General features: G+C 61.6%; 1 protein-coding gene across 1 annotated transcript in view; it reads right to left on the bottom strand.

Annotated features, from left to right (window-relative positions):
- Positions 1 to 9,056, bottom strand: part of LOC148145764 (glutathione S-transferase theta-1-like) — a 49,126-nt gene extending 40,070 nt beyond the window's left edge. Inside the window, exons 1-3 of the mRNA XM_088000232.1 lie at positions 8,842 to 9,056; positions 7,554 to 7,641; positions 288 to 438 (exon numbers count right to left, since the gene is read on the bottom strand). Coding sequence (XP_087856358.1) covers positions 288 to 438; positions 7,554 to 7,641; positions 8,842 to 8,953 — 351 coding nt within the window. The 5' untranslated portion in view covers positions 8,954 to 9,056. The remainder of the gene's footprint in view (positions 1 to 287; positions 439 to 7,553; positions 7,642 to 8,841) is intronic.
- Between the last annotated feature and the right edge of the window lie 1,096 nt (positions 9,057 to 10,152).

The following is a 10,152-nucleotide window of genomic DNA, read 5'->3' on the forward strand; positions in this document are numbered from 1 at the left end:
GCCTCAGCGATATTCTAAAGATGATAAAGAGACCAATTACCCGAGTGGCTTGCAGAGTATGGGAGTTTGTGTTGAAATACATGTGGGTTCCTATGAAGTATATAACCCCAGTCCATTAGAAGCTGGGCTCATTCTCTCTGTTTGGTCGTGAGTTATTAACCCCCTCCACATTGAACAGCAAGTCCTGCCCTAAGGTGGCATCACACCTAACAGGGGATATTTCATCTCAGCTTTCACAAGCAGCACTCGTTGCTTGATACAAAAACAGAATATTGGGAATCTCTCACCTTCAGCATGAAGATTTTCCCAGCTAATGGTCTCAGAGCTGTGTGCTGCCAGGCCAGATACTCATCCACTCGGGCACGCCTCTGGAGCCCCGCTGGGTACCAGTGGTCAGGGGTCTTGTATTTACACGCCAGGTATGTGAGAATCGCCACACTGTGAGAGACAGAAGGAAGGGAGACAGTCATCCTTCCCCAACATCTCCCTCTGGTCCCTCACACAAACTCCCTGGGGCTGAAATCCCCAATGTATTTCCCAGTATCTGGGAGTCCCTGTGTTCAGCTTCTCTCAGGTCACACACACACACACAGTTTGTACCCTGTCCCTCCCTCCCTCCCATTCACATCCTGACGGCATTGTTCCCTAATCTGTCTTCCACCACACTCAGGAAGTTTGGAAAGCTCCAATCTGGGACTTGGGGACATATGATGCCAAAGGAATCTTTGTCAAATCAATCAACCACCGAAACGAGTTTGAGGAAGGTCCGACTTGTCCTTTTGGGGGAAGCACTTTGTTAATGGAATTGTCCTGATGACAGTGAAGCAGCTCCAGGGGCTGTGAGAATACACCTTCCAGTCTGGGGGCTTTAATGGGAAGAGTTTACTCATCGGGGCAGATTTAACAACACGCACCAACTTCACCTCATACCCCTCGCCTTCTCAATCACATTTCTCTCTCTAACCCCCCCCCCCTCCCCCGGTCTCTCTCTCCCCCCCCGGTCTCTCTCTCTCCCCCCCGGTCTCTCTCCCAATACACTCTCTCCCCTCGCCACATCACTCTCTGTGTGAAGCAGCACCAATCCCTCCTCCACAGCACAATTCATGGAACTGGGATAATCATACAGTCGGTCAGTGCTGAGGGAGTGCCACACTGTCAGAGGGTCAGTGCTGAGGGAGTGCCACACTGTCAGAGGGTCAGTGCTGAGGGAGTGCCACACTGTCAGAGGGTCAGTGCTGAGGGAGTGCCACACTGTCAGAGGGTCAGTGCTGAGGGAGTGCCACACTGTCAGAGGGTCAGTACTGAGGGAGCCCCGCACTGTCAGAGGGTCAGTGCTGAGGGAGCCCCGCACTGTCAGAGGGTCAGTACTGAGGGAGTGCAGCACTGTCAGAGGGTCAGTGCTGAGGGAGCACCGCACTGTCAGAGGGTCAGTGCTGAGGGAGCCCCGCACTGTCAGAGGGTCAGTGCTGAGGGAGCCCCGCACTGTCAGAGGGTCAGTGCTGAGGGAGCCCCGCACTGTCAGAGGGTCAGTGCTGAGGGAGCCCCGCACTGTCAGAGGGTCAGTGCTGAGGGAGTGCCGCACTGTCAGAGGGTCAGTGCTGAGGGAGTGCCGCACTGTCAGAGGGTCAGTGCTGAGGGAGTGCCGCACTGTCAGAGGGTCAGTGCTGAGGGAGTGCCGCACTGTCGGAGGGTCAGTGCTGAGGGAGTGCCACACTGTCGGAGGGTCAGTGCTGAGGGAGCCCCACACTGTCAGAGGGTCAGTGCTGAGGGAGTGCCGCACTGTCAGAGGGTCAGTACTGAGGGAGTGCCACACTGTCAGAGGGTCAGTACTGAGGGAGCCCCACACTGTCAGAGGGTCAGTGCTGAGGGAGCCCCGCACTGTCAGAGGGTCAGTGCTGAGGGAGCCCCGCACTGTCAGAGGGTCAGTGCTGAGGGAGCCCCGCACTGTCAGAGGGTCAGTGCTGAGGGAGTGCCACACTGTCAGAGGGTCAGTGCTGAGGGAGTGCCACACTGTCAGAGGGTCAGTGCTGAGGGAGCCCCGCACTGTCAGAGGGTCAGTGCTGAGGGAGCCCCGCACTGTCAGAGGGTCAGTGCTGAGGGAGTGCCACACTGTCAGAGGGTCAGTGCTGAGGGAGCCCCGCACTGTCAGAGGGTCAGTGCTGAGGGAGCCCCGCACTGTCAGAGGGTCAGTGCTGAGGGAGCCCCGCACTGTCAGAGGGTCAGTGCTGAGGGAGTGCCACACTGTCAGAGGGTCAGTGCTGAGGGAGCCCCACACTGTCAGAGGGTCAGTGCTGAGGGAGTGCCACACTGTCAGAGGGTCAGTGCTGAGCGAGACCCGCACTGTCAGAGGGTCAGTGCTGAGCGAGACCCGCACTGTCAGAGGGTCAGTGCTGAGGGAGCCCCGCACTGTCAGAGGGTCAGTGCTGAGGGAGCCCCGCACTGTCAGAGGGTCAGTGCTGAGGGAGCCCCGCACTGTCAGAGGGTCAGTGCTGAGGGAGCCCCACACTGTCAGAGGGTCAGTGCTGAGGGAGCCCCACACTGTCAGAGGGTCAGTGCTGAGGGAGTGCCGCACTGTCAGAGGGTCAGTACTGAGGGAGTGCCACACTGTCAGAGGGTCAGTACTGAGGGAGCCCCACACTGTCAGAGGGTCAGTGCTGAGGGAGCCCCGCACTGTCAGAGGGTCAGTGCTGAGGGAGCCCCGCACTGTCAGAGGGTCAGTGCTGAGGGAGCCCCGCACTGTCAGAGGGTCAGTGCTGAGGGAGCCCCGCACTGTCAGAGGGTCAGTGCTGAGGGAGCCCCGCACTGTCAGAGGGTCAGTGCTGAGGGAGCCCCGCACTGTCAGAGGGTCAGTGCTGAGGGAGTGCCACACTGTCAGAGGGTCAGTGCTGAGGGAGTGCCACACTGTCAGAGGGTCAGTGCTGAGGGAGTGCCGCACTGTCAGAGGGTCAGTGCTGAGGGAGTGCCACACTGTCAGAGGGTCAGTGCTGAGGGAGCCCCACACTGTCAGAGGGTCAGTGCTGAGGGAGTGCCGCACTGTCAGAGGGTCAGTACTGAGGGAGTGCCACACTGTCAGAGGGTCAGTACTGAGGGAGCCCCACACTGTCAGAGGGTCAGTACTGAGGGAGCCCCGCACTGTCAGAGGGTCAGTGCTGAGGGAGCCCCGCACTGTCAGAGGGTCAGTGCTGAGGGAGCCCCGCACTGTCAGAGGGTCAGTGCTGAGGGAGCCCCGCACTGTCAGAGGGTCAGTGCTGAGGGAGCCCCGCACTGTCAGAGGGTCAGTGCTGAGGGAGCCCCGCACTGTCAGAGGGTCAGTGCTGAGGGAGCCCCGCACTGTCAGAGGGTCAGTGCTGAGGGAGCCCCGCACTGTCAGAGGGTCAGTGCTGAGGGAGCGCCGCACTGTCAGAGGGTCAGTGCTGAGGGAGCCCCGCACTGTCAGAGGGTCAGTGCTGAGGGAGCCCCGCACTGTCAGAGGGTCAGTGCTGAGGGAGCCCCGCACTGTCAGAGGGTCAGTGCTGAGGGAGCCCCACACTGTCAGAGGGTCAGTGCTGAGGGAGCCCCGCACTGTCAGAGGGTCAGTGCTGAGGGAGCCCCGCACTGTCAGAGGGTCAGTGCTGAGGGAGCCCCGCACTGTCAGAGGGTCAGTGCTGAGGGAGCCCCGCACTGTCAGAGGGTCAGTGCTGAGGGAGCCCCGCACTGTCAGAGGGTCAGTGCTGAGGGAGCCCCGCACTGTCAGAGGGTCAGTGCTGAGGGAGCCCCGCACTGTCAGAGGGTCAGTGCTGAGGGAGCCCCGCACTGTCAGAGGGTCAGTGCTGAGGGAGCCCCGCACTGTCAGAGGGTCAGTGCTGAGGGAGCCCCGCACTGTCAGAGGGTCAGTGCTGAGGGAGCGCCGCACTGTCAGAGGGTCAGTGCTGAGGGAGCCCCGCACTGTCAGAGGGTCAGTGCTGAGGGAGCCCCGCACTGTCAGAGGGTCAGTGCTGAGGGAGCCCCGCACTGTCAGAGGGTCAGTGCTGAGGGAGCCCCGCACTGTCAGAGGGTCAGTGCTGAGGGAGCCCCGCACTGTCAGAGGGTCAGTGCTGAGGGAGCCCCGCACTGTCAGAGGGTCAGTGCTGAGGGAGCCCCGCACTGTCAGAGGGTCAGTGCTGAGGGAGCCCCGCACTGTCAGAGGGTCAGTGCTGAGGGAGCCCCGCACTGTCAGAGGGTCAGTGCTGAGGGAGCCCCGCACTGTCAGAGGGTCAGTGCTGAGGGAGCGCCACACTGTCAGAGGGTCAGTGCTGAGGGAGTGCCACACTGTCAGAGGGTCAGTGCTGAGGGAGTGCCACACTGTCAGAGGGTCAGTGCTGAGCGAGACCCGCACTGTCAGAGGGTCAGTGCTGAGGGAGCCCCGCACTGTCAGAGGGTCAGTGCTGAGGGAGTGCCACACTGTCAGAGGGTCAGTGCTGAGGGAGCCCCGCACTGTCAGAGGGTCAGTGCTGAGGGAGTGCCGCACTGTCAGAGGGTCAGTGCTGAGGGAGTGCCACACTGTCAGAGGGTCAGTGCTGAGGGAGTGCCACACTGTCAGAGGGTCAGTGCTGAGGGAGCGCCGCACTGTCAGAGGGTCAGCGCTGAGGGAGTGCCGCACTGTCGGAGGGTCAGAGCTGAGGGAGTGCCGCACTGTTGGAGGGTCAGTGCTGAGGGAGCCCCGCACTGTCAGAGGGTCAGTGCTGAGGGAGTGCCGCACTGTCAGAGGGTCAGTGCTGAGGGAGTGCCACACTGTCAGAGGGTCAGTGCTGAGGGAGCCCCGCACTGTCAGAGGGTCAGTGCTGAGGGAGCCCCGCACTGTCAGAGGGTCAGTGCTGAGGGAGCCCCGCACTGTCAGAGGGTCAGTGTTGAGGGAGCCCCGCACTGTCAGAGGGTCAGTGCTGAGGGAGCCCCGCACTGTCAGATGGTCAGTGCTGAGGGAGTGCCACACTGTCAGAGGGTCAGTGCTGAGGGAGCGCCGCACTGTCAGAGGGTCAGTGCTGAGGGAGCGCCGCACTGTCAGAGGGTCAGCGCTGAGGGAGTGCCGCACTGTCGGAGGGTCAGAGCTGAGGGAGTGCCGCACTGTTGGAGGGTCAGTGCTGAGGGAGCCCCGCACTGTCGGAGGGTGAGTGCTGAGGGAGCCCCGCACTGTCGGAGGGTCAGTGCTGAGGGAGCCCCGCACTGTCAGAGGGTCAGTGCTGAGGGAGCCCCGCACTGTCAGAGGGTCAGTGCTGAGGGAGCCCGCACTGTCAGAGGGTCAGTGCTGAGGGAGCCCCGCACTGTCAGAGGGTCAGTGCTGAGGGAGTGCCACACTGTAAGAGGGTCAGTGCTGAGGGAGTGCCACACTGTCAGAGGGTCAGTGCTGAGCGAGACCCGCACTGTCAGAGGGTCAGTGCTGAGGGAGCCCCGCACTGTCAGAGGGTCAGTGCTGAGGGAGCCCCGCACTGTCAGAGGGTCAGTGCTGAGGGAGCCCCGCACTGTCAGAGGGTCAGTGCTGAGGGAGCCCGCACTGTCAGAGGGTCAGTGCTGAGGGAGCCCCGCACTGTCAGAGGGTCAGTGCTGAGGGAGTGCCACACTGTCAGAGGGTCAGTGCTGAGGGAGTGCCACACTGTCAGAGGGTCAGTGCTGAGGGAGTGCCACACTGTCAGAGGGTCAGTGCTGAGGGAGCGCCGCACTGTCCGAGGGTCAGTGCTGAGGGAGCGCCGCACTGTCAGAGGGTCAGTGCTGAGGGAGCGCCGCACTGTCAGAGGGTCAGTGCTGAGGGAGCCCCGCACTGTCAGAGGGTCAGTGCTGAGGGAGCCCCGCACTGTCAGAGGGTCAGTGCTGAGGGAGCCCCGCACTGTCAGAGGGTCAGTGCTGAGGGAGCCCCGCACTGTCAGAGGGTCAGTGCTGAGGGAGCCCCGCACTGTCAGAGGGTCAGTGCTGAGGGAGCCCCGCACTGTCAGAGGGTCAGTGCTGAGGGAGCCCCGCACTGTCAGAGGGTCAGTGCTGAGGGAGCCCCGCACTGTCAGAGGGTCAGTGCTGAGGGAGCCCCGCACTGTCAGAGGGTCAGTGCTGAGGGAGCCCCGCACTGTCAGAGGGTCAGTGCTGAGGGAGCCCCGCACTGTCAGAGGGTCAGTGCTGAGGGAGCCCCGCACTGTCAGAGGGTCAGTGCTGAGGGAGCCCCGCACTGTCAGAGGGTCAGTGCTGAGGGAGCCCCGCACTGTCAGAGGGTCAGTGCTGAGGGAGTGCCACACTGTCAGAGGGTCAGTGCTGAGGGAGCCCCGCACTGTCAGAGGGTCAGTGCTGAGGGAGTGCCACACTGTCAGAGGGTCAGTGCTGAGGGAGTGCCACACTGTCAGAGGGTCAGTGCTGAGGGAGTGCCACACTGTCAGAGGGTCAGTGCTGAGGGAGTGCCACACTGTCAGAGGGTCAGTGCTGAGCGAGACCCGCACTGTCAGAGGGTCAGTGCTGAGGGAGCCCCGCACTGTCAGAGGGTCAGTGCTGAGGGAGTGCCACACTGTCAGAGGGTCAGTGCTGAGGGAGCCCCGCACTGTCAGAGGGTCAGTGCTGAGGGAGTGCCGCACTGTCAGAGGGTCAGTGCTGAGGGAGTGCCACACTGTCAGAGGGTCAGTGCTGAGGGAGCCCCGCACTGTCAGAGGGTCAGTGCTGAGGGAGCCCCGCACTGTCAGAGGGTCAGTGCTGAGGGAGCCCCGCACTGTCAGAGGGTCAGTGTTGAGGGAGCCCCGCACTGTCAGAGGGTCAGTGCTGAGGGAGCCCCGCACTGTCAGATGGTCAGTGCTGAGGGAGTGCCACACTGTCAGAGGGTCAGTGCTGAGGGAGGCCCGCACTGTCAGAGGGTCAGTGCTGAGGGAGCGCCGCACTGTCGGAGGGTCAGCGCTGAGGGAGTGCCGCACTGTCGGAGGGTCAGAGCTGAGGGAGTGCCGCACTGTTGGAGGGTCAGTGCTGAGGGAGCCCCGCACTGTCGGAGGGTGAGTGCTGAGGGAGCCCCGCACTGTCGGAGGGTCAGTGCTGAGGGAGCCCCGCACTGTCAGAGGGTCAGTGCTGAGGGAGCCCCGCACTGTCAGAGGGTCAGTGCTGAGGGAGCCCGCACTGTCAGAGGGTCAGTGCTGAGGGAGCCCCGCACTGTCAGAGAGGCAGTGCTGAGGGAGCCCCGCACTGTTGGAGCTGCAGTGTCTGAGACCGTACCTGTGTACCCAGCTCAGTGGAAGGAACAGAGAAGTATTTGATATGCAGTATTTCCTAATACATGGCTGTGTACGATGATGATGCTTCAGGAAGTGAGATGTGGCTGTGTAGGATTGTGGGAAATGATAGGTGCTACAGAAATGCAAGTCCTGCTGCCCGACATTGCACAGGGACCATCCAGGGAATGTTGTTGCTGTGGAGTCCGTATGATTCAGGAAACGTGGGAGATGTGAAAGTGTTTGGGAACAGCTTTCACTGTCCCCGGGGAAGTCAGTGTGTTTGTAACCAGAGACAGCAGCAAGTACACACATCACTCCCCATCCCCAGGCATCCTGACCTCAGGGTTGAGACAACACCAACTACCTCACCTCTCGCACAGGGTGAAGTCGCCATCCTTTATCACCGGCACCTTTCCCAGGGGATTCACTTTCCGAAACTCCTCCGAATGTTGTTCTCCTGCACACAGAGAGACCCATGAGACAGCTCCCCGCTGGAATCCCCAGCTCCCACTGCCTGCCCAGCCCAAACCCCCTTCCTGTGGTGCCCTCCCTCCTGCTGTCACTCTCTCTCTGCATTTACTGTCTGCATCATCTCTCTCCGATTTCTCACTCGGGGTTTTCACTGTGTTTTCCATCACTCTGGTTTCCCACACACTGCCTCGCAGGGTCATCTCCCCACCCCTCTCTCCCTCCCTCCCTCTCTCTGTCTCTCTGTCTGTCTCTCTCTCTGTCTCCTCTCTCTGCCTGGTTTCACTCTCTCTCTCTGTTAAAAATCACACTTCACCAGGTTAGAGCCCAACAGGTTTAGCTGGAAGCACGAACTTCCTGTTGGACTCTAACCTGGTGTTGTGTGATTTTTCACTTTGTCCACCCCAGTCCCACACCGTCTCCTGCACATCATCTCTGTCTCTCTCTCTCTGTGGATCAGCCCTCCCTCTCGGCTCTCTCTCTCTGTTTCTCAGTCCCTCTCTCTGCTCCCTCCCTCCCCCCCACTGTCCCTGTGTGTGAGTGTGAGTGTGAGTGTGTGCTCTCTCCCCCCCCACTGTCCCTGTGTGTGTGTGTGCTCTCTCCCTCCCCCACTGTCCCTGTGTGTGAGTGTGAGTGTGAGTGTGAGCTCTCTCCCTCCCCCACTGTCCCTGTGTGAGTGTGAGTGTGTGCTCTCTCCCTCCCCCACTGTCCCTGTGTGTGAGTGTGAGTGTGAGCTCTCTCCCTCCCCCACTGTCCCTGTGTGAGTGTGAGTGTGTGCTCTCTCCCTCCCCCACTGTCCCTGTGTGAGTGTGAGCTCCCTCCCTCCCCCACTGTCCCTGTGTGTGAGTGTGAGTGTGTGCTCTCTCCCTCCCCCACTGTCCCTGTGTGAGTGTGTGCTCTCTCCCTCCCCCACTGTCCCTGTGTGTGAGTGTGAGTGTGAGCTCTCTCCCTCCCCCACTGTCCCTGTGTGAGTGTGAGTGTGTGCTCTCTCCCTCCCCCACTGTCCCTGTGTGAGTGTGAGTGTGTGCTCTCTCCCTCCCCCACTGTCCCTGTGTGTGTGTGAGTGTGAGCTCTCTCCCTCCCCCACTGTCCCTGTGTGTGAGTGTGAGTGTGTGCTCTCTCCCTCCCCCACTGTCCCTGTGTGAGTGTGAGTGTGAGTGTGAGTGTGAGCTCTCTCCCAGCTCCTCACCTGCAATCAGCCGCACCTCCTTCAGTTCAAAGGGAATGTTGTTGTTCCTCATGAACAGATAGACGGAGCGACAGGGCTGAGAGGCCAGGTCAGCGTAAAGTAGGAGGGCCATGCTAGTGGGGAATGTGGAACACAGCCTGCTCCCACTCTGACCAAGGGAGCCCAGTCCGTTCACCCTGTCCACCCGGGACTAACCCACCCAGCACCAGCTGAGCACCGCCCACACACACCGAGACCCGCCCAACCCCAGGTTAGTCACACCCACACACACCGAGACCCGCCCACACCCAGGTTAGCCACACCCACACACACCGAGACCCGCCCACCCCCAGGTTAGTCACACCCACACACACCGAGACCCGCCCACCCCCAGGTTAGTCACACCCCACACACACCGAGACCCGCCCACACACACCGAGACCCGCCCACCCCCAGGTTAGTCACACCCACACACACCGAGACCCGCCCACACCCAGGTTAGTCACACCCCACACACACCGAGACCCGCCCACACCCAGGTTAGCCACACCCACACACACCGAGACCCGCCCACCCCCAGGTTAGTCACACCCACACACACCGAGACCCGCCCACCCCCAGGTTAGTCACACCCCACACACACCGAGACCCGCCCACACCCAGGTTAGCCACGCCCACACACACCGAGACCCGCCCACACCCAGGTTAGCCACACCCACACACACCGAGACCCACCCACACCCAGGTTAGTCACACCCACACACACCGAGACCCGCCCACACCCAGGTTAGTCACACCCACACACACCGAGACCCACCCACACACACCGAGACCCACCCACCCCCAGGTTAGTCACACCCACACACACCGAGACCCGTCCGCCCCCAGGTTAGTCACACCCCACACACACCGAGACCTGCCCACCCCCAGGTTAGTCACACCCCACACACACCGAGACCCGCCCACACCCAGGTTAGTCACACCCACACACACCGAGACCCGCCCACACCCAGGTTAGCCACACCCACACACACCGAGACCCGCCCACACCCAGGTTAGTCACACCCCACACACACCAAGACCTGCCCACACCCAGGTTAGTCACACCCCACACACACCGAGACCCACCCACCCCCAGGTTAGCCACGCCCACACACACCGAGACCCACCCACACCCAGGTTAGTCACACCCACACACACCGAGACCCACCCACACCCAGGTTAGCCACGCCCCACACACACCAAGACCTGCCCACACCCAGGTTAGTCACACCCACACACACCGAGACCCACCCACACCCAGGTTAGTCACACCCACACACACCGAGACCC

This window comes from Chiloscyllium plagiosum, unplaced genomic scaffold, assembly GCF_037043375.1.
Source record: "Chiloscyllium plagiosum isolate Xiang-an unplaced genomic scaffold, Cpla_swu_hap1 HiC_scaffold_24, whole genome shotgun sequence".
Taxonomy (NCBI): domain Eukaryota; kingdom Metazoa; phylum Chordata; class Chondrichthyes; order Orectolobiformes; family Hemiscylliidae; genus Chiloscyllium; species Chiloscyllium plagiosum.